Source organism: Melanerpes formicivorus, unplaced genomic scaffold (genome assembly GCF_026170545.1).
Source record: "Melanerpes formicivorus ecotype bairdi unplaced genomic scaffold, bMelFor1.0.p_v2 SCAF_1, whole genome shotgun sequence".
Taxonomy (NCBI): Eukaryota; Metazoa; Chordata; class Aves; order Piciformes; family Picidae; genus Melanerpes; species Melanerpes formicivorus.
Genome location: NW_027142353.1, coordinates 68,715,626 through 68,739,247, shown reverse-complemented (window position 1 = coordinate 68,739,247; position 23,622 = coordinate 68,715,626). Strand labels below are relative to the sequence as shown.

Genomic DNA, 23,622 nt, shown 5'->3' with positions numbered 1-23,622 from the left:
GTACTCTGTTAGTTCCTGCCGTTCGTGGGGGAAGTGAGCTGCTGTGAAGGATGGTGTCAGAAAACACTGCGTGAGAAGCAGCAGCTGCCAGGCGCAGCCCTGCACATCGCTGCGGCGCCGTTTAGCTACACGGCAGCTCCATCTGCTGCTTTCACCCAGACTTTCCCCTTGTGGCCAAACCTCTGCCTCCACAGTGCTGTACTGATTCTTGTGCTGCTTCTCTGACTTAGTACTTCTTGACACAGTTTTTACTCTTGTGAGGAGGTGCTCCCTGGGACACCTCCAAACTATGACGTTCTGCATTCAGACTTTCATTGAGTTTCTCGGCAGTGACCAGCAGCTGTGGCATTTCTCTTGTTCTCTCTCTGATGACAAACATTGATAGTCATATTATGGGTCTTACCCCTGGAAAGACAAGTTGCTAAGAGGTGTGAAGCCCCATCACCTAGCAATGAAGGAGCTCCTGCTCGTTCATGGAGTGACTGCTACTTGCTGGTTATTATTTTTACTTTTTCCCCTGGGATCTTGTACATCTCCTTGGGTTTGTGTTCTGAATGTAATGAACAGGGGCAGTTTAGCTGCTGTAAGGCCATCGACATCTTACAGATTAAGGGAGGCATGTGAAAGAAAAAGATGACTGATGGCACCAAATGAGCCTACAGCATGGCTTAGAGTCAGGATGGAGAATCATGACACTTGGATCAACATGGTTACTGTAGTTTTCTTCCTCTCTTTGCTGAGAAGGAGACTTTCTTGAGCACTGGAATTCACTGGAATTTTGAGGTTTGCTTTGTGGGAGTATCAGTATCACCAAGGTTGGGAGAGACCTTGAGGATCACCGAGTCCAACCTGTCATTACAGACCCATGACTAGACCATGGCACCAAGCACCCTATCCAGTCTCCCCTTGAACAGCTCCAGGGATGGTGACTCCACCACCTCCCTGGGCAGCACATCCCAATGACCAATGACTCTTGGTGAAGAACTTTCTCCTCACCTCGAGCCTAAACTTCCCCTGGCACAGCTTGAGACTGTGTCCTCTTGTTCTGGTGCTGGTTGCCTGGGAGAAGAGACCAACCCCTTCCTGGCTACAACCTCCCTTCAGGTAGTTGTAGAGGGCAATGAGGTCACCCCTGAGCCTTCTCTTCTCCAGGCTAAACAATCCCAGCTCCCTCAGCCTCTCCTCATAGGGCTGTGCTCAAGGCCTCTCTGCAGCCTTGTTGCCCTTCTCTGGACACCTTCAAGTCTCTCAATGTCCTTCCTAAACTGAGGGGCCCAGAACTGGACACAGTACTCAAGGTATGGCCTAACCAGTGCTGAGCACAGGGGCACAATGACTTCCCTGCTCCTGCTGCCCACACTGTTCCTAATGCAGGCCAGGATGCCATTGGCCTTCTTGGCCACCTGGGCACACTGCTGGCTCATGTTTAGGCAGCTGTCGATCAGCACCCCCAGGTCCCTCTCTGTTTGGCAGCTCTCAGCCACTCTGACCCCAGCCTGTAGCTCTGCATGGGGTTGTTGTGGCCAAAGTGCAGCACTCGGCACTGGGACTTGTTGAATGCCATCCTGTTGGACTCTGCCTATCTGTCCAGTCTGTCGAGGTCCCTCTGCAGAGCCCTGCTACCCTGAAACTGACCAACACAGTAGACTGACATCATGTAGTATCATGTGTGAAATCATATCTCTAACGAAAATTAGTCATAACTTGTGAGAATACATTCCCACTGGAATATTGCCACGCTAATGTGCCAGGCCCTGTGGAACAGGAACAGGGAGATAGGCTTTAGTACCCATTCTACACAGTGCCTCACTGAATAACTTCAGCCTGATGCCAGAGACTGCTTATCCATTAAGCTATTCTGATTTTTAAAGTGTTTCTGTTTTCCTTCCCTGTGTGTTTTCCATCTGTTGCAGGTTAAGCTGCCTGCACTGAGGAGGTTTTGGTACATATCTCTGTAGTCCAGGAAAGCTGAATCCTTTCTGGGGTTTGTTCTTGTAGTTGGCACTGTGGCTGCAGGCAGGAAGGATGCAGAATCAAGTTTTGAAGCTGAATGTTTAATTTTAGATGCTTCCATAAAAGAGAGACAGGACATATGGACCTATTTTTTTTCCTCTCTCTGGCTAGCAGCCTAACCAGAAAAGTTAAATAGCAAAAGATGCTTCTCCCCTTTCCACAGCTAGTGCAGATGTACTCGCTGTACTTGGTAACAGTGTTAGAGTTTATACTGAGACTTTTTTGGTACCTTATCTAACTTTTGCTTTAAGTGGCAGAAGGTCTTGCAGGCAAAGACTTTTTTTCAGTTGCTGACCTTGTTCTGCTGCATCTAATCACTCTTCATTGTGTTTGATACAGAAATTAACAGTGACTGTGCAAAGGAAAAAGGAACAGATGAGTTGTCAGTGCAAAATGAACCCAACATAAGTCAGCACTTACATGTGCATGATACAGAACCTCCTACTTAGGAGTAAGTAGGAAATGGACCCAGTGACCAGAACTGTAGAACATACATGAATTAGTTTCATTGTGGTCTGGAATCAGTCACTGAAGTTAACTTAGGTTGAAAATGTCTCTCAAGACCATGCACAGACCTTCAGCTGCTCCTCTCACTTTAAGAGCTAGCTGGTTTTGAGAGTTTGGAAGACACTGCAGCTGGCTATAATCTTAAATTCTTGCTCTGCTTTTGACCCAAAGCAAATGGAATCATGTGGTGTGGAATAGCTGCATCCTGCAGGTCAAGAGTGAGGAACTGCCTGGGGGAATCTGCCTGGCAGTTAGGTCACTGGCTTAGCTGCTAGTGCTTGCATTTGTGTGCAGTCTGCTGCTTTTCAACCTTAGCTCGAGGACATCTCAAAACAGGACATGTGAAAGGCTGGTTCCTGGAGCATCTGGGAGATCTGGTACAGCTGCTGGTGTCAAGGCAGATGGGTGAGCAGAGATGGTCAAGCCAGCAGGTGTCAGGCTGTTACCACCAGCGAGAAACCAGGAAAAGAAAGGGTGCTGCTTTGTGCTGATGGAAGTCAAAGTTGGGAAGCTACAGGTCACCTTCATATCCTCCCTCTTATTTATCATCTGCAGAGACATGATAATTAAGCATCACAGTGCTTCTGGAGTAGTTTTGGGGGTTATTTTTCCTTAACTTTTAGCAGTAAGAGCTTGTGTGAATTTCCCAGCCTGTGCAGGGGCTTGTGAAAGAAATTGGTAACATTTCCAGTATGGAAGAACACCTGGGGAAGAGTCAAGTGGGACAGGGCATACGAGGCAGTGTGAATAAAAGCTGAAAACCTGACCTGAAATTCATTTTGTAATGGGAGAATAAAGCTACCACTGTGGGGCTTGGGCTAAGTGGTCTGCAGGGCATTGCAACATTTGTGTGGCAGAGGGAAGAACTGGGGAGGGTATGTGAGTTAGCAAAAGCTGCAAGGAGAGGAGGAGAGTACTGCCTCCAGCTCTGGAGCCCCTATTACAAGAGGCATCTGGAGGTGCTGGAAGGTGTCCAGAGAAGGGCCAGGAGGATGAGCAGAGGGCTGGAGCTGCTCTGCTGTGAGAACAGACTGAAGGAGTTGGGGCTGTTCAGTCTGGAGAAGAGAAGGCTCCCAGGTGACCTCATTGGGGCCTTCCAGTATCTGAAGGGGGCTACAGGAAGGCTGGGGAGGGACTGCTCAGGATCTCAGGGAGTGATAGGACTAGGGGGAATGGAATGAAGCTGGAGGTGGGGAGATTGAGGCTGGAGGTGAGGAGGAAGTTCTTCCCCATGAGAGTGGTGAAGCCCTGGAATGGGTTGTCCAGGGAGGTGGCTGGGGCCCTGTCCCTGGAGGTGTTTAAGCCCAGGCTGGCTGAGGCTCTGGGCAGCCTGATCTAGTGTGGGGTGTCCCTGCCCATGGCAGGGGGGTTGGAACTAGATGTTCCTTGTGGTCCCTTCCAACCCTGACCGATACTATGAGAAGCACTCCATAAAAGGAGCTGAAAAAGCTGTCAGTGGTACAACTACAGAGAGCTAATATCTTCTGAGAATTAAAGCCAGAGCCACTTTCTGTTTAAGTTTCTGTCTAATGCTGAAAGGAGCAGGAAAAGGTGGCAGAGGTGAAGGTGGTGGGGGGGTTTATTTGTTGGAGTTTAAGTACATAATAGCAAGGAATTTTCCTAAGGCTCCAGCCAGTGCAGTGCAATGACTCCTCTTGCTTTTGGGCACAAATCAGACTCTTTGGGAGCCCTCAGCAGGTGTGTCTGGTTACCTAAACACATTTAGAATGCCTCATGCTAAATACCAGCCTATCAAAGGGCATGGATAGCGTTTTTAATAGCTGAAAATAACATTCCCCCTTCAGCACATGCACCTCTAACTTTGGCAGCTGTCCTTTGCCAGGCAGGAGAATTTGGATGTATTGGGAATGTCAATGAAATTCACTGCTGTATTTTTTTACCTTAGTAAAACTTTGTTGCCTTTATTCATTTTCAGTTTTCTTTTCCATGTATCATCTGCAAAGTGGCTGTCAGCACTTGCAGTGTACTGCAGGATCAGCTTTGCCTTTCTGAACATGCTGTTCTGCCTTGTTCTTACAGGTTGATCACTTTGGATTTGATGAAAATCATACGTTCCAGCAGCGCTACCTGGTAGCAGATCAGCACTGGAAGAAAGACAATGGACCAATACTGTTTTATACAGGCAATGAGGGAGACATCACATGGTTCTGCAACAACACGGTGTGTTGAATCACAGAGCTGTCAGGGCTCAGCCAGTTCCAACCCCCCTGCCATGGCCAGGGACACCTCACACTGCAGCAGGCTGCTCACAGCCACATCCAGCCTGGCTGCAGAATCCTCCAGGGATGAGGCTTCCACCACCTCCCTGGGAAACCTCTTCCAGTGTCTCACCACCCTCATGGGGAAAAATTTCTTCCTAACATACAATCAGAACCTACCCACTTCTAGTTTTGCTCCATTCCCCCCAGTCCTATCACTCCCTGACACCTTCAAGTCCCTCCCCAGCTTTCTTGAAGCCTCCCCCTTCAGATACTGGAAGGCCACAGTAAGGTCTCCTCGGAGCCTTCTCTTCTCCAGACTGAATAACCCCAACTCCCTCAGCCTGCCTCCATAGGAGAGGTGCTCCAGCCCTCTGCTCATCCTTGTGGCCTTTCTTTCCAGTAGTGGTGTGCTGAAGAAAATAAGGAAGACCAAGGAGGCACTGTCAGAATATCATTTCAAGGGCAGTTTGTAATGGTTGTTAGGATTGTTATAGGAGGAAGGGGAAGTGGAAGCACAGGAAAAGTTTTGGGGGGGTTCAGAGTCCTCTTCAAATCCCATGGAAATCAAAGGGATGCACTTGAATTAACTTCCTGGAGTAGTGGAGAAATTTCTAGAGGAAACACTATAAAGTGCCTCAAGTAAAGACATTTTGGTCCAGATGACACCCAGCCCAGTACTTTCGATTTCCCAAGTGAAATGGGAGGGTTTTGTGGTGTGGGGGTTCCTTGTTGTGGGTTTTGTTTGGGGGGTGGGGGTGTGGGGGGTGTTTTTGTTTGTGATTTTGTTTTTCACTTAAAAAACCCCAAAGAGTGAAATGAAGTGGCCTGGAAATGCAAGCCAGATGATTCTTGTTCTCTGACAAGAAGTTTTCACTTCTCTGGCTGGTATGAATGCCAAACGGAGTGTGTGGATATTTTTCAGCCCCTTGAGTACAAAGTCCAGTAGCACCACAGGAGGTGGCATGTGCTGAGCTCAAAGCAGCTAAGGCCTGCCTGCACACTTTGTTCTGTCAGCAGGCAATCTCTGTCTGCCTGTTTCCATAACTGGTGGTAACAAGCTGCTGTCAACAAGTAATAGCAACTTGCAGTTATTTATTAGTGGAGCATAGTCTGTTGCAGTGCTCCAGGTTATTGCCTCCTGGCCAACACACTTTGTTGTTTCTCTTGTGCAGCCCTAACTCAAATGTATGTTTTTCTCCTGTAGGGTTTTTCCTTTCCTAGGCATTAAGCTGATGCCACCAGAATTCTGGCAGGCTTGCCCATGTGTACTCACAAAGCAGCACTGCTTTATATGTTTCAGCATTAAACCCCACATTTTCTCTGTCCTTGTCTGGGTGGATATCTGTTTCCTTGTTTCAGTGACCTAAGAAACATAAACAAATCCTTTCTCTTTAGAGTTGTGTTTTGATAGTTATATCTTGCTGAGGAAAGACTAAGAGCTGAAAGACAACAGGCTGCAAGCAGAGACTTTGAGAATAACTGGTGCCAGGCATTGCCATGTCTGTTTTCTGCCTACCAGGGCTTTATGTGGGATGTGGCTGAAGAGCTGAGTGCTATGTTGGTGTTTGCTGAACACAGATACTATGGAGAATCTTTGCCCTTTGGGAATGAGTCCTTCAGTGTAAGTCTCTTGTCTTTTATTAAACATGTTCCATCCAAGCATAACTCTGCCTATTGGAATTTTAGCCACTGCAGTGACTGGTAGCCTGAGTAAGACTTTTGTGGTGGTTTGAGGCTGTGCCTCTAAAATGTCACTGCAGATTTCGAGCAGAAAAGTAGAAAACCATAAATAAATCACTGTTGGGAGTAAAAAGGAAACCAAAAGGTTATTCTAAACAGATGCATTGGGTAAATGTCTGGGATAAGAGGAGCTGTGCCATGACAATTCTCCCCATTCCCTTTTCTCTTCTGATCTTGGCTGTTTTGCTTTGCTCAGGAGAGATAACGTGCTTCTGGCTGGCCTTGGATAAGTCTAACCCACTGCTTTCTCTCTCTTGGGACAGGGGGGCTTTCCTGGTGGTCTTTTGCCCAGGGGGGTTTCATGTTGTTGGTAAATACCTGTACCATATTGTAACTCTGTCCATTTTGTACCCACTCATTGCATTCCATTGCAGAGTGTAGATTCTGCTTGTACATACAGCCTCATTTGCTTCTAACTGAGTTGGGCTGGCAAAAAGTTACTGCTGGGGGGGGGAAGCTTCAGCCCACCACAGTACAGATTTAAATGTGCCAGAAGCACACAACAATCTTATTTTTTAACTACCAATTCTGGGATTAAAAAAAAAAGTACCTGAGATTTTGTAGCACTTCAGGGGACAGCTGCAAGGAATATTTAGTTTGTGTTCAGGCTCAGATTCAGAACTTCATAGCTGCTGTGGGGAGTAGGAAGATTGCTGCTGGAAGTAATTCCTGTGCTGCCTGTGACCTGCTTGCTTTGTCTCAGGATTCCAAGCATCTCAACTACCTGACTTCAGAGCAGGCTCTGGCTGACTTTGCAGTACTCATTGAGTACTTAAAGACGACCACTGCAGGAGCCCGTTACAGCCCGGTCATAGCTATAGGAGGCTCTTACGGAGGAATGCTTGCAGCCTGGCTTAGGATGAAGTACCCCCACGTGGTAGCTGGGTGAGTGCAGACATTTGGTACATCCATGCTGTAAATACTGCAGCACTGGGAGAAGTACAACACTTCCAGCTGGCTGGAGCTTTTCACTGCTGGGAGGAGGAATTAAGCTACCTGGAGTTGGGGAGGAGGCACTGCTTGGCTAACAGAGACAATGCAGGTCAGCAGGTACTGGCTGCTCTGTATTTTCAGAGCTATTTGTTGGGTTTGCAGAAACAATTATTATGAACAGTGATTTTTGCACTTGCTTTGTGGGTTTTTTGTTGTGGTTGGTTTGTTTGATTTTGGGTGGGTGGTTGGTTGGTTTTGGGGGTGTGTGTGTGTGTGTGTGTGTTTTTAGGGTTCCCATACTTCCATAGTGACTTAGGGCAGGTCTTGACTGCCTTCAGTGCTTCAGGGAAACAAGAATGGTCATTTCCCTACCTTTATTTTCTAGAGAGTAGATTTTTGTGGCTGGGGCTCTCTTCATTTGAGTTTCCTTAATGCCTAGTTGCTGGGTGAGAATGAAAAATAATGAACAAAGCAAGTCTGAGCTTCTGCTTTGTGTTTACTGCTATCTTTGTGGTAGTGTCCAGGGCTTGCAACCTTCAACAGCTTTTGCATGCAGGCCTAAGGAGTAGTTCTGCAGCACTATGCTTGGTGCATTGTGCAATAGACATTATGCAAACTCCACTGAAGAGAGCCCCTGTCCACAAACATTGACTCTGTAGTAGATAAAGGTAAGGCAATGTACTGTTGTTCTTTCCCAGAGGCACTGGAGAGAAGGAAGACCTGCCCCAAGCCACCAGGCAGTCTGATGACCCTAAAAACGCCAAACTAGGTGTAAAGGTGGTGTTAATAACAATTGGTTTTACAGAACTAACAAATAAGTCTAAAAACAGACAGTATCCACTCCCTGCTGACCTACAGTTGTCTGTCTTAGCCAAACAGTGCCCCTTCTGCAGCCCCACTTCCAGGGCTCCCTGTCCCAGTGGCATTTTACACAAGTGGCTGTTACACAGAGTGGCCGTGGGGAGGGTATTGACTTCACAAATGGGAGTTGACTTTGCAGGGGTTCAAGATCTTTCTGCTTCTCTTTGCAGAGCTCTGGCAGCCTCTGCCCCCATCTGGCAGTTTGGTGACTTGGTCCCATGTGGCACCTTTTTCAGTGTAGTGACCAACAGTTACAGGCTGGGCGGGCTGGGCTGTGCCCAGAGCATCCGCAACTCCTGGGCTGCCCTTAGCCGCCTCTCCACAACAGGTAGGACCTCACCAGCACCCTTCCCAAAGGGTCATAGTGTTCAGGATTCTGTTGTGACTTCATAAAACTAGCAAGCTGGTGCTACAGCTCTTTTTCACCCATGGATGTGTTTGGGTTTAGAAACTACATACAGTGCTGAGGACTGCCAAGTGAGATGAACTGTATTTTACTAGACTGCTCTGTGGGATCACAGGTTTTGCTCAGGCCTGGTGTAACTCAGAATCTAAGTCCAAGCATCCATCAGGTCAGACAGGAGCTGCTTCCAGATCAGGACCTCAAGGCTTCTTGTTTCTGACAAAGTAGGCCAGGTAGTTGCTACTCTGAAAACAACAACAACAAAATTCTTTAAACACCAAGTGAGGCAATCAGATAGAGAGGAATCACTGCAGTCCATGTGGGTTAAGTGCTAGGAAATAACTTGGATTTGATGATCTTAAATTGTTTTTCTAACCTAAATGATTCCATGACTCTAAAACTACCTGAAAGGACATTGTAGTGAGGTGAGTGGTGGTTGTCTTTTTCCCGAGGTAGCAATTGATTGGACAAAAAGAAATGGCCTCAAGTTGCACCAGAGAAGGTTCAGGTTGGGTGTCAGGGAAAATTTCTTCACTCAAAGGTATTCCTGCAAAGAAATTAAATGAAATATATATATATCTATATATCTTGCTACTTAATGTCCTAAGGAGAAACCCTGGTGTGATGAATTAGTCAGTTAAAATCAAGGAGGCTGAATTGGACCAGATAAAATAGTGAAGGGAAAATCCAGGAGAGTCCTGAGAGATCCACCTTGTACTGTGAGCTAAGTAGTTTGAAGTTTTCCTTTCCTTGGAAGAATCACAGAGACATTCAGGTTGGAAAAGCCCCTCAGGATCACCAAGTCCAACCACAAACGCTGCTCTACAAGGTCACCCCTAAACCATAGCCCCAAGCACCACATCCAAATGACCTCTGAACACACCCAGGGTTGGTGACTCAACCACCTCCCTGGCAGCACATTCCAGTGCCTGATCACTGAATTTTTCTTTCTAATGTGCAGTCTAATCCTACCCAGTCACAGCCTGAGGCCATTCCCTCTTGTTCTGTCACTAATCACCTGTGAGAAGAGACCAGCACCAGCCTCTCCACAGTGTCCTTTCAGGTAGTTGTAGACAGGGATGAGGTCTCCCCTCAGCCTCCTCTTTTCCAAGCTGAACAGCCCCAGCTCCTTCAGTCACTCTTCATAAGATTATTCTCCAGGCCCTTCCCCAGCTTTTTTGCCCTCCTCTGCCCTGGCTCCAGCACCTCCACATCTCTCCTGTATTGAGGTGCCCAAAACTGGACACAATACTTGAGGTGTGGCCTCACAGAGCAGAGTAGAAGAGGACAATCACCTCCCTGCTCCTGCTGGACACAGCATCTCTGATACAAGCCAGGATGCCACTGGCCTTATTAGCCTCCTGGGCACACTACTGGCTCATATTCAGTTGCATGCCCTGATGTTGCTTCCTCTGGGGGGGGGAAAAAGCCAAATGTCTTGTGCATCTTTGTTCTTTAGATTATCTTAGCTGTGACATAGCCATGTGTTGAAGTATGCAGACTGCATTCCCTTTACTCAGAGGTGCTGAGGAAAATTTGGTCTGCTGTGCTTGCATGTGTATGGAATAATGTCACCAGGTTGTGTGTGCTAAGTGGAAATGGTTTTGGAGCAGCAGCACAAGTGACCTATGTGGTAATGCTGCAATATGTTACATGACTCTCTTTTTCATTGTTCAAACTCCAGGTGCAGGTTTACAGTGGCTCTCCAGCACATTCCATTTGTGCAGCCCATTGAAAAATGTTCAGGATGTTGCTGCACTGAAAAACTGGCTGAGTGAAACCTGGGTGAACTTGGCTATGGTGAACTACCCCTATAAAGCTGACTTCTTGCAGCCTCTGCCAGCCTGGCCTGTGCAGGTAACTGAGGGTCAATGTCTTGTTCAACTGACCATTTGGTTTAACTAATTCTCTCCTCCTCTCCTGGCCTGTGCAGGTAACTGAGGATCAATGTCTTGTTCAATTGGCCATTTGGTTTAACTAATTCTCTGGCCTGTGCAGGTAACTGAGGGTCAATGTCTTGTTCAATTGGCCATTTGGTTTAACTAATTCTCTCCTCCTCTCCTGGCCTGTGCAGGTAACTGAGGATCAATGTCTTGTTCAATTGGCCATTTGGTTTAACTAATTCTCTCCTCCTCTCCTGGCCTGCACCCTTCCCTTTATTTGTGGCTCTGTAGAACCAACACAGCTGAAAAAGAGAACCAGAACAGTATCTTATTGTGCATCAAGTGGTTTGTTCATCAACTGACACTTGCAGGGCTAGTAGAGCTCAGAAGAAGAAAAGTGCCAGGGATGCATGGAAACCATCAGTTGTTCTGCAGGGCTTTCTTGAGGAACAGAAATGCTGCACAAAAAGCACATGCAGGTAGAGCTTCTGGTGCCAGGCTGAGCTGGCAGAGCTTGCAACTGAAGTGAAAGTTGTCAGCCTTGTGCTTTTTGGTAGGGGAGAGCTAGTGAGAGAGGAAATGTGGATCCCCACAAATGTCCTCCTTGCAGGGTCACTTCTCAGAGAGCCCTTTCTTTCCATGCTTGCAGACCTTCAGGTGTGCAGTTCTGTTTATCTGCAGTGCTTTCTCAAAGAGTTCTGTTGTCTTGAAGTATCTGTGTTCTAAGGCTGGCTGGATTTCCTTGCCTGGCTTGGGGTTATGATGTATGGCAGGTGAGGCAGGTAAAACAGCAATATTTGTGAGTGCTGACAGTAGTTAATTACAAACTAAAAACTTCCCTTGGGTAGAGCTGTCTGAAACAGGAGGGAAGGTCACTCATCTGCCTGATGTGGCTGTCTGCAAAGGGCAGTAGGTTCACCTGGAAAATGACTTTTGCTTGTTACCTGTCTGGTACAATCCAAGGAATGTGCAGGCATGTGCTCACCCTCATCACAGCAATACTGCAGACTTCTTACTTCTGTTTGGTTGGGAAAGAAGAGCTGGTGGAACTAGGCACTGTTTGGCCAGTGGAAAAAAGCTTGTCTATTTTAAAGAGTGGTAAATACACTGAAAAGCTTGGTGACTGAAACAACAAAGCTGCACCATTTTTAAAGCCTTAATCAGGAGGTGTGAGGTGTCAGATGCTCCCAGGGGCACGGAGTGTAGAAATGGAATGCAGTTGCTGATGCCAGTGCTCAGTGCATCATTGCACAGAGGCCCTTTCTGGAAGTGTCTGACTGTACTTCAAAAAGCAATTGGCATCTCATTGGGCATCATCCCTCTTCTCTCCTTGCTGCAGGAAATCTGCAAGTTCATGAAGGACCCCAGTCTCCCTGACAAACTTTTGCTGCAGAACGTGTTTCAGGCAGTGAATTTGTACTACAATTACTCAGGAGAAGCCTCGTGCTTAGACATGTCTGAGACTGCAACAAAGAACCTGGGCCAGTTGGGCTGGTACTATCAGGTATGTGTGCTTCCTAAGCTGTAGCTGAGTGAGGCTGGTTTGTGCTCTGGCTGGTTTGACTCTCAAAACACTGCACCATATATCATCAATGTATTGATGGCAGATGTAAGCGTGGGACAGGTGTGATGGTGGTGGTGAGGGCAAGGCACCCAAGTGACAGCTTTCCCAGGAGTTTTAGGCTGTGTCTTTATTAGCTGTTTGTTGAATTTCAGCTCTTCATATGGAGTGAAAGTTATCTATATCAGCACCATCTTGATCTTCTAAGCCCCCAACTGTCCACACACATTTGTGCAAGAAAATATGTCAGGATATGTTGATAGCAATTTCTTGTAACTAAAGCTGTTCATCCTGGAGCTCACAGAGAGCAAACCTTTCCCATCAAGTATCTAACAAAAAGCCAGACCCATGTGGTAAGGGATCCAGGACACTCTGCTCCATTCATCCCATTTACTAAGCATATGTGACAGCCTCTCCTTTGAGGAGCAGCACAGCTGCTTCTAGTGTTAGGAACTAATGGTGACTATCTGCTCTTGGCCACTGTCCTCTGTGTATTTGGCTATCATGCCACATACAGGGCAACTGGGTGATCAGGTCTGCATGGGTTTATGAAGGGCAGGTCCTGCTTGATTGACCTGATTTTATTCTGTGACAAGGTGACCAGCTTAGTGGATGGGGGAGAGTCTGTGGGTGTTTTGTTTGGGCTCTTAGTAAAGCCTTTGACACTGCCTCACAGCATCTTCCTAGAGAAACTGACTGACAGTACCCTCCACTGCGGGGAAAAGCCCCAAACTGACTGAATGGCCAGGCCTAAAGAGTTGGCAGGGAATGGAGTTCAGTCCAGTTGGTGGCCAGTCACTGGTGGTGTTCCCCAGGGCTCAGGTTTGGGAAGAGTTCTCTTTAAGAGCTTTAAAGATGAGTGATGTCCATGAGGGTGCACCCTCAGTAACTTCCAAGATGTCATTGAGTTGAGAAAGGTTTGATCTGCTTGAGGGTAGGGAGGCTCTGTGGAGAGACATAGAAAGGGTTGCCAAACATTGGAACAGGCTGTCCAAGGAAGTAGTGGAGTCATCCTTGGAGGGGTTTAAAAGGCCTGTAGGTGTGGTGTTTGGTGGTGGGCTTGGCAGTGCTGGGTTGATGGTTGGACTCTGATCTTCAGGGTCTTTTCCAGCCTAAATGATTCTGTGGTTCTTTGATGGTAATTGCCAATCAAACCCTGCCTGCCCTAATTTTAATACTGCACTAGCATCTCTTGGGCTGTCCTGGGAGCACACCTTGTTGCTGTGCTTTTCCTTTCAGGCTTGCACTGAGATGGTGATGCCCATGTGCACAGATGGCATCAACGATATGTTTGAGCCTCAGAAATGGGACTTCCATGCGCTTTCAGAAGAGTGCTACAGGCTCTGGGGAGTGAGGCCTCGCCCCTCTTGGATGCTCTCTATGTATGGAGGAAAAAACATCAGTTCACACAGCAATATTGTCTTCAGGTGAGCCTGGTTTCAGCCTTCAGTGTGGAGCCTTCCACCAGTTTGGAATGTCGGTGCAGAGAGCCTGCAGTAAACAGCAGAAGGATTTGTCTTAAACCCTGGAGCTGAATAAATCATGGGCATGCTTTGTGTTGCTCTTGAGACTGAGCTGGTCAAAGCAGCCAACTGTTCTGTCACTGCCTGAGCAGCTCTAAAAGGAGAATCTGAGCTGGAATTCCACCAAATGTAACTTTCTTCATGTGGATTCCTTATCTTGTGGCTTAAGCCCAAGTTTCCCTTGCTGGTAAATCCACCTAGCTTTTATGTCCCTTTTGCACAAAAGGAGAGTCTACACAAGCTCTAGCTGTAACACAGGCTCCTGGGCCCTAAACTGGGTGCTCTGGCTGGGAGCCTGATGGAGGGGCTGGTGTGCCATTCCTTTTTCCCTTGGCTAGAGAAGGGAGAGGGAAGTAACTTGGGCAGCTTTCCTGCTGCTGCCAAAGGCTCTCTTCTTCCAGGGGCAGTTAGGTAAGTTTCAGCAAAGCTGGGTGAGGTCCAAGTGCAGAGCAATGTTTCCATCCTGGCAAGGCACACTGCAATGAATGTGTGAAGTTACAATTGAGACATGGCAGATATGGAGATTAATGGCCATAGCTTCTTATTAATGTGAAAAATTGCCCAAATGCACCAAATAGGCTTGCTGGAGAGTTGGAATATGGATTTAGAGTGGGAAGGCACAAGGTGCAGGCAAATACAACAGTTTTAAGCAAATTGGGAAGAATAACAGAATATAGAATTGACCAGGTTGGAAAAGACCTTTGAGATCAGCAAGTCCAACCTCTCACCCAGCACCATCTGATCAATTCAACCATGGCACCAAGGGCCTCATCCAGGCTCTTCCTAAACACCTCCAGGGGTGGTTGCTCCACCACTCTCCAGGGCAGCACATCCCAATGGCCAATCTCTCTTGCTGGGAAGAACTTCTTCCTAACATCCAGCCTCAACCTCCCCTGGCACAGCTTGAGACTGTGTCCTCTTGTTCTGCTGCTGGTTGCTTGAGAGAGACCAACCTCCACCTGGCTACAACCTCCCTTCAGGTAGTTGTAGGCAGCAAGAAGGTCTCCCCTGAGCCTCCTCTTCTCCAGGCTAAGCAACCCCAGCTCCCTCAGCCTCTCCTCACAGGGCTGTGCTCCAGACCCCTCCCCAGCTTTGTTGCCCTTCTCTGGACACCTTCCAGCAACTCAACATCTTTCCTAACCTGAGTGGCCCAGAACTGGACACAAGACTCAAGGTGTGGCCTAACCAGTGCTGAGCACAGGGCACAAGGACTTCCCTGCTCCTGCTGGCCACACTGTTCCTGATGCAGGCCAGGATGCCCTTGGCCTTCTTGGCCACCTGGGCACACTGCTGGCTCCTGTTCAGCTGCTGTCAACCAGTATCCCCAGGTCCCTTTCTGCCTGGCTGCTCTCCAGTCACTCTGATCCCCAGGAGCAATATGGCTTGACCAGAGTGGGGAGATTGGGTAAGAGCCATGAAGCCAAAGAGGCAATGAATTAATTACTCACAGGTGGTTCCACCCATGTGGGGAGTGCTGCTGCTGTGTTAGCCTCTGAGGCTTTTTGGGGTGCTCTGGTGTGCCAGGCTGGGCTGGTTGCTGGCAGGAATGCCACACGGCCTCGGGGCTGGTCTGGCTCCAGCAGGACGCTCTTGGCTTCCCTGGGTAAACTGAGGCATGGCAGAATCCTAGTTGCAAGGGGAAGCAAGGCTTGGCTCCAGCTCCTAAGGCTTGTGGCTCCTCTAGCTTGCAGCGTGTAGGCTCATGGCTTCCATCCCAGGCCCTGCACCAGGCAACTCGAGGCAAGGCAGCTCCAAGCCCACAAGGCAAGCAAGCATGGCAAAGGCAACTACAAAGCAGCCTGTGTATAGATCTTGCCTGAGATTCAGTTGGGGCAGTAGGGCAGCTGAAGCCAGCAAACAGTTGCCCAAGGCAAAGGGCTCTGCCAGGCTGTGGCCATGAAAGGCAGCAGCATGGGCCTGGCTGGGGGGAAGCATGGCCAGCACAGGTGCCCTTAGCCCAGCAGGAGACTTGTTTACCAGATGTGTTAGGTCATTCTGTGGTCCCTTTCCCCACGTTGCCCCAGCTCCTGCAGGGGGAGGGTGGGGGGCAGAGGGGCACTCTGTCTGTCCCATCAGGGCCTGTCTGGTTTGAGCTGGAGCCATCTGGGCTGCATGCAGGCTTGTCCATTTGAAACACAGCCTGGAGGATGCTGGTGGCTGCAGGGGGATGTCCTTGCAGTTTGTAGTCAGTGGCAGGTGATCACAGACTGGTAGGACTACACAAGTTTTTCTGAGCCATCTTTGAACAAGAGGTGGAAGCTGTGTTTCAGGGCAGTGCAGAGCCAGTGTCTGCTCAGCCTCTGCTTTCCTTACTCGTAAGGCTGAACTCCCTTTAAGTAAGGGTGGGTTATGCAGCTGCATTTCTGCTGTGAGGTGATGTAAATCTTTGAACAGCTAAGTGCTGGCTGTTCATCAGGTTGCTACCTGGTAGGGAGGCATCAATAAACCCACTGGAGCCTGTGCTTCAGCAGTCCTGGCTTGCTGTACTGATTGCCCACCAAAGGCAGCTCCTGGAGCTGTAGGTAAAACTGTGCAAGGCCTCCTCAAACAAACCCTGCTGCTTCTTTAAAGCAAGCTGAAAATGAGACTGTTGGGTTCAGTAAACGTGTGCAAGTTGAAAGTAGGAAATCCTCATTTGTATTGGGGATTATGCTCTGGATTTCAGCTGTTAGCACTGGTCTGTTTGGCTCCAAAGGCCTGTTGCTTTCTTCTTGTTTGCCTCTTGCTGTTCCTGGCCCAGCAGGATGTCTGCTCCAGAGTGAAAATTCCAAATTCCACCCTTCTTTGGTAAACTTTCTAATAAAGAAGGGCATGTGTTGGTTTAACTTAACTTCTGCAGAGTGCTGCTGACTCCCAAGGCATCACAGCTCCGAGCAGTGGCAATCTGCTCTGTAAGCCACAGACAGGCAAACAAACCTAAGGGAGTCTTTAACAATTTATGCCAGCTGAAGGAGCTTGAAATGAGACAAGCTTGAAAAGCAAGCAAATGAATGAAGAAGTAGTGCTGCACCCCCAGAGCTGTGGATCTCAAGCTGGGCTGTTTCTCCTCAGACAAACACACTGTCCACACTGTACATCTTCCGTAAGAGCTTTTGTCCTCCGACACCGCTGAGTGCTCTGCGAAACACATCTCTGTGTTTACCAGGGGATGCAGCTCCCTGTGGGGGAAGGAGCACTGCTCATGTGTCAGCCAACTTGCACAGCACTGCAGCACAGGAAGGGAAGAATACTCTGTCTAAAGAGAACTGCTGCAGGATGGATTTATCAAGGCACAGTGCGATTTGGCCAGGCTGCTTAACGTCTGGCGGCGCTGCTGCTGCCTCTGTGAGCAGTGCATCACGCTGCAGAGTCACACTCTGTGGTGGTGTGTTGTATGCTGTCAGCACAGGAACCTCCCCCTGGACATGTTGGTCCCACCTTGGAGATATGTGGTGTGTGGCTGGTTACTTGCCTGTCCTGAGCAGCACACATCTAAAGCACTGCTTTGGAGAGATTGGAGCTTTCAAAGCGTGTCCCTGTGGTGTTTCTCTGCTGGCAATGTCCACTCCTGATGGCTCTGACTGGAACATGCTCTGTGGGCATGGAAGGTGCCACATAGTCATGAAGACTGTTCCTGTGTGTGGTGGCCTAGAGCTTGTAGCAGTTGGTAGCATCTCATGGTTAACATCCTGTGGTAGTCACACTCTGCCTGGGTTAATACCAGAGAGCACACAATCTGGTGTGCAGGGTCTCCTGGTCTGGGTGGATGACACCGAGGTTGTATGCTTCTGGGGCAGGGTGCTTGCCTTGCCTGGCAGGGAAGAGGCAGAAAGTGAAGGCTCTGCTCCTGGAGCTGTGTGCTCCAGGGAGGGATTGTTAGCATAAAAGACAGGAATGGAGGAAAAGAAGAGCAACCAAAACACCTGGCTGAAGAGAGAAGGTGAGAGAAAAAAGATTACTGGGAGGGAAGTTGGTTCAGGCTGGGCATATGAAAAAAGAATGCACAGGCAGTGCTGCTGAGATTGTGTAAAACCCTCACCTGGGGCTGGGCTGGGCTGGAGGGCTGAGCAGGCTCTGAACTGATGGTAAGAAAGGAAACTGTTTGCTGTGGAGTAGGCAGGACACTATTTATGCTGTTAGGGAAATGTGGTGCATTGAAACCAGGACTAGCATGCTGATGGAGAATCCTAGAATGGTCTGGGTTGGAAGGGACCTCCAAAGCTCATCCAGTCCAACCCCCTCTGCAGTCAGCAGGAACATCCTCTACTAGATCAGGCTGCCCAGAGCCCTGTCCAGCCTCACTGTGAATATGTCCAGGGATGGGGCCCCAACCACCTCCCTGGGCAACCTGTTCCACCACTCTCATAGTAAAGAACCTGTTCCTAACATCCTATCTAAATCTGTTCTCCAGTTTGAAGCCACTGCCCTTTGTCCTATCACTATAGGCCTTTGGAAACAGTCTCTTTCCATCCTTCTTGTAGGCCCCCTTCAGGTACTGGAAGGCTGCTATTAGGTTGTCTTGCACCTGCTTCTCCAGGCTGAACACCCCCAGCTCCCTCAGCCTGTCCTCATAGCAGAGGTTCTCCAAGCCCCTGATCATTTTTGTGGTCCTTCCCTGGACCCTCTCCATCAGGTCCATGTCCTTCCTGTATTGAGAGCTCCAGACCTGTACACAGTACTCCAGGTGAGGTCTCACCAGAGCAGAGCACAGTGGCAGAATCACCTCTCTGGATCTGCTGGCAATGCTGCTTTGGATGCAGCCCAGGATGTGATTTGCCTTCTGTGCTGCAAGCTCACATTGCCTGCTCATGTACAGCTTCTCATCCATCAGCATCCCCAAATCCTTTCCCCAGGGCTGCTTTCTGTCACCTCATCCCCTAGTCTGTACTGACAGTGAGGACTGTTCCAGCCCAGGTGCAGAACCCTGCAGGTACTCTTGTTGAACCTCATGAGGTTCACCTGGGCCTTCCTCTCCAGCTTGTCCAGGTCCCTCTGGATGATATCCTGTCCCTCTGGCATATCAACACCACTCAGCTTGGTGTCATCTGCAAACTTGCTGATGGTGCATTCAATCTCACTGTCATTGATGAGAATATTGAACAGCACAGGTCTCAGTACAGGCCCCTGAGGGACACCACTTGTCACTGCTCTCCATGTGGACTTGAAGCCATTGATCACTAAGTTTGCATTAGTTGTTTTCTGAAGTCCTATTTGCCTGGCCACTGCTGAAAGGAAGGGATGTTGTTTTAAGGGAGGAATAACTAGATAAGTATGTGGATGTTGCTTGCTTTGGGTGGAGAGATGGACCACATTTGGAAAGGACCTTGTGGCCAAGGAACATAAGATGCAGTAGGCATTATTGGGTCAAGCTAGAAATAAGAGATGCAAAATTCTCATCCCTCTTCAGACATTGGCTTGCTTCATGGACCAGCTGTTATTTGGAGCTAGATCTACAGTGCCAGCACTTGAGGTGAGGGAGGAAAGGGAGTAAATTGCATTGAATTGTCCTGTTAGAGAGAAGAGTCATTGTAGGTAGTCTCTTGAGGGGCTAAAAGTTGCATTTGAATACAGCTGTTATTGGAAATTATAGTACAGTGGAAGGTCCAAGCCTTTATTTGCAAAACCAAGCTGGCAGCCAGCTGAGACAGCAAGAAGTAGAACTACCTGAAAAGCTCTACAGGCTGCAGCTGGTCGTTAACCGATGGCATGTTGTGAGGAACAGAAGTGCTCTTACTTGGTCATTTGGACATGTCTTAGTACAGGGCAACCTGAACTAGCTCTGTGTAAGCTGCTAATAGCTCCATGCCTCTGCCAAGAAGACTTCCTTTGAGCAGAGAGGTGGCCACAGGACATGGAAACAAAGCTGAGGTTTGTTTCTGTTGGTGCATACAGGAAAGTGATTTACAGGCAAGGTGGCTGTGTTGAGGTGAGCTGCAGCCTCACTGGCTGCTGTGCAGAAGTGCCCTAATGAGGGGTATTCTTTCCTTGCAGCAATGGTGGCTTGGACCCGTGGTCTGCAGGTGGAGTGACCCAGAACATCACTGACTCCCTTGTGGCCATTGTGATCCCAGATGGAGCTCATCACCTGGACCTGCGCAGCCGCAACCCCTCGGACCCCAAATCCGTGCAGCGAGCTCGAGCCTTGGAGATCTGCTACATGAAGCAGTGGATTGAGGAGGCCAGGCACAGCCACTGAAGTGGTGCTGCCTCTACAGAGTGGGCATTATACCTCCATGGGCTTTGCTGCAGTAGAGCCAGGCTTTATCACACGGTCACTTCAACGTTTCACTCCTGCTTCCTCACCTGTGTTCCAGTGCTAACCACTGCTTGTGCCCTGAGGGAAGCAGGTGGCAGATGGAGGGGGAGCATTCCCAGATAAACTTCAGTCAAAGTGTGTGGACTGAGCTGCCTGCTCTGGCTTGCTTCCCTCTTCTGCCCTTCTCAAATGCTCTGCTTTTAAAGAGTTCTTGTTCTAGGCTTGACATCTTCCTCGCTGTGCTCAGTGATTGTCCTGACTGCTGGTACATACACTGAAATAAATGCTGCTGCTGCTGCTGCTGCTGCTGCCTTCAGTAGGACTGAACTTCAGGCATCCACAGCTGGTGCAAGCTGTCATGGCAAGGGGCATGGAGATCATGGGGCAACAGAAGTCCTCATTCCAGTATTTGATGGAGAGAGAGGGAGGGCATGGAGGAAAACTGGCTGTGCTGTCTGTAAAGAGATTAACAGGGTAAGCCCTTTGGGTTTGGGGCTGGAAAAGTAGGAAGGGTCTTTTCCCTTAGTGTTTCTGGCAGCTTATTAACCATAGCTGCTTTGGGTATCTCTTGCATTCTGTGCTGTACTGAAGGGTCAGGGCTGGCTCTGGACTCACTCTGCTGATCACTGGCTGAGCATGCCCAATCTGCCTCAAGGTTTTATTTCTTTCCCCTTTGTTTGTCCTAATTGTGGAATACCTGCCACTGTGGTGGTGGTTGCCAAAGGAAGCTCTGGGCCTGGCTTGTGTTTGTACATGTGTATCCCCCACAAAGAGTCTGCTTGTTCTAACTGGGAAATCCCTTGAAGAGCCAACGTGGCACTAGTGCTGGCTAGGTCTTACGAAGTAACAAATAATTGGGGCTGTGCCCTGGGTGGGTTCCTCCCCCCTCATTCTGTGTATTGTTCCAGTTCTGCATGAGCTGTTTGCTGATGGCTCTCCAATAAAAGCCTTTTTAAAAAATGGTTTGCAGGACAATATTCAAAGCAGGCTGCAGCTCTCCCCTCAGCTCAGCCTGAGGCCTGGGGCTGAGCTCAACAAGCCAGGTGCACTGGGCTTTCTGTAAGGCCCTGATTCATGAGACAGCATATCTGACGTTAATAAATGGCTGGGGCAGGCCCCTCCTTTTCCAGCTTGGGCTTCATTCACACTGCAGCTCTTCTTCAGAAAGGCTGTTTTGCCATTTCAAAGGACAACTCTATTTCAGAGAGTCAGGCAAGGCTTCTCCTCCCTGCACTCTTACAATTCCACTCCTGTTGAAAAGTTTCCTCAGCTTTGATGCTAGGCCTGATAGTTGAGTATTTTCTGAAGACACCAGGTGGCCTTTTCTGTTTCCAGTCTCCTCCCAGCCTCTGAGAACAAAGCAAACCCAACACTGGCATTTTATCTTTCAACACATCCTGTGCCTCCTCTTTCTGATCGTTCCCAACATTGCCCTGTCTTGTGTTAAACAGGGCCTTTATGTTCAGACTGCACTCCCAACTCCTCCTGCCCTTGAACAAGGTCTTTACTAAAAGACTCTAGAGAACCAAACTGGAGAAGAGCCCCAGTGGGGCAAAGAAGAGCTGCACACGCTTTGCCTTGAAGCTGTGGACTGAAAGCTGTTGGCAGTTCCTTTTCCAGTTCATGCTTGGGTGCTCTTTGGTGTACCAACTCCACTCTTGCACTTTATAGTGGCACAGTGGCCCTGGGTTTTCTCTGTATTGATTTCTTAGCAAATAAATATGAGTGGGTGTAAATCAAGGCAGTTCCAGCCAGGCTTTTAGACACACCATTGTATCATCATGCATGCTGATTGATGGATGGCAGTGTCCTGTTTTCCTGCAAGACAAGGGATGGCATCTACAAGAGTAAATACAGATTTGGAGGTCACAGATGGCTTGCCACTGACTGCTCAGGCTGCTACTTCAAGTGCAGGTTCTGGCATAAACATTCCCACATTCTATGGAGGAGTAGCTCAGGTTATGCATTCAGGGGGCTGTCAACAGACCAAATTAGCAGCTACTGTATGTTGCTAATCAGCTTGTGTCTCCTCCCTGCCCCCTTAGCTAACTCACTGCCTCAGGAAACAGCTGCTGCTTTGTTGTTTGGGAAACACTTTGGTAGTTCCTATCAGCATGAAGAGTTCAAACTTCCATTCCTCTTTCCTTGGAAATGACTCAAACTTATGACCTGCTGCTCCTTGCCCTCAGCCATAACCAGCTTGAAGGAATGTTTTAAAAGCCCCCAGTGGGGACAGATTTGTGCTGGGGGAATAATGAAATAGGTCCTTGCAGAGCTGAGTGAGCATCACATTTGCCTCCTCTTACTGAAGCATGCTGCTGCTCCTTAAAATGGAGAGCTGGCTGCAGGTGAAACCATGCACACAGAAACAACTTGTAAGGGATGCTGTGGAGGGGGTTGGTGGAATCCCCTCACACTTTTGCCATGATGTGGATGTATTTCTGGGTATTACTGCTGGAGCCTCAGTGTTTTTTATAACCTAGCCTCTTTATGTATTTTTAACCCAAAGCCTTGCTCTTAAGGCAATAACTTCACACATCCAGCTGCTTTGGGCCTGGCCACATTACAAACCAAAAGTGGTCTGGTTTGGCAGTGCAGGTTAGCAGAAAATATTTACCTCCTGTTTACCTGAGCAGGGAAGCAGCAGCCAAAGAGCTGAACTGAGAGGGGATCTGATCAATGTCTGAGGGGTGGGTGTCAAGTGGAGGGGGCCAAGCTCTTTTTGGTGGTGCACAGGAATAAGACAAGGAGCAATGAATGCAAACTTGACCACAGAAGGTCTCACCTCAACATGAGGAGAAGCTTCTTCACAGTGAGGGTGATGGAGCACGGGAGCAGGCTGCCCAGAGAGGTTGTGGAGTCTCCTTCTCTGGATGCATTCCTGTGTGGACTACCCTGGGTGACCTCACTTTGGCAGGGGGTTGGACACGGTGATCTCTGGAGGTCCCTAACATTCTGTTACTCTGTGATGGTACCTGGGATAAATTCCCAGTGCTGAAGTGCTTTTCAGATTTCCCCTTCTGTTGCTAAAACCAATACATCACAATTTTGAAGCTGCTGGGCACCTCACTGCAGCTTCTACTGCCATTAGCAGTCTTGTGGTGCTGTCCTCACTCCTTGATTTCACAGTGCTGCCTCCCTGTGCTGCTGAGCATTGAAGCCCCAAGTCAGCCTTTTGTGTTTTTCCCCCCAGCCCAAGCGATTTTTTTCACCACCAAATCAGAAGCCGTTTGCTCCGCCTGCCTTAGGGCAGTTTCCACCTCCCGGTCCTTTGGGCAGTGCAAGCCCAGTGAGGAGCTAACAGCAGGAGCGTGCTCCTTGGCCCCGGGGCACCCCGTGCTGGTGGCCTCCGAGGCAGTAATGAACCACAGCTGCTGTGGCTTTGGGGTGCCAGACACTCAGCCCAGGAAAACCAGCCGGCTGCTGGAGGCCGCGGGTGTAACTTGGCCATCTCCACGGGGCAAAGGTATTCTCCGTGTGGCAAAGCGCATTCTCCATCGTCCTCCGGGCTCGCTGGGAGCTTCCCTCAGCGGGGAGCCAGGGCTCCTGAGGGTGGGCGGGGGCAGCTGCTCGGCTCCTGGGGGCTTTCCCCTCCGCTGGTGATTTGCAAAGTCTTTTAGTTCGGTCCTGCCGTTTAGAAAGTAGGGGCAGTGAAACCATGAGAGCTGGAATAGCAAATCCCTTCCGTTTGTCTTGTTGTTTTCTAATGTATGCGACCTCTCTGGGTGGTTTAAGCGGTTT

The 23,622-nt window shown here is 48.9% G+C and overlaps 1 protein-coding gene across 1 annotated transcript in view; it reads left to right on the top strand.

Moving 5' to 3' along the window:
* Positions 1–21,621, top strand: part of PRCP (prolylcarboxypeptidase) — a 35,514-nt gene extending 13,893 nt beyond the window's left edge. The window contains exons 2-9 of the mRNA XM_068145972.1: positions 4,561–4,701; positions 6,262–6,363; positions 7,186–7,367; positions 8,447–8,604; positions 10,364–10,536; positions 11,902–12,066; positions 13,363–13,550; positions 19,617–21,621. Of these exons, the coding sequence (XP_068002073.1) occupies positions 4,561–4,701; positions 6,262–6,363; positions 7,186–7,367; positions 8,447–8,604; positions 10,364–10,536; positions 11,902–12,066; positions 13,363–13,550; positions 19,617–19,821 (1,314 nt within the window). The 3' untranslated portion in view covers positions 19,822–21,621. The remainder of the gene's footprint in view (positions 1–4,560; positions 4,702–6,261; positions 6,364–7,185; positions 7,368–8,446; positions 8,605–10,363; positions 10,537–11,901; positions 12,067–13,362; positions 13,551–19,616) is intronic.
* Positions 21,622–23,622: the final 2,001 nt, after the last annotated feature.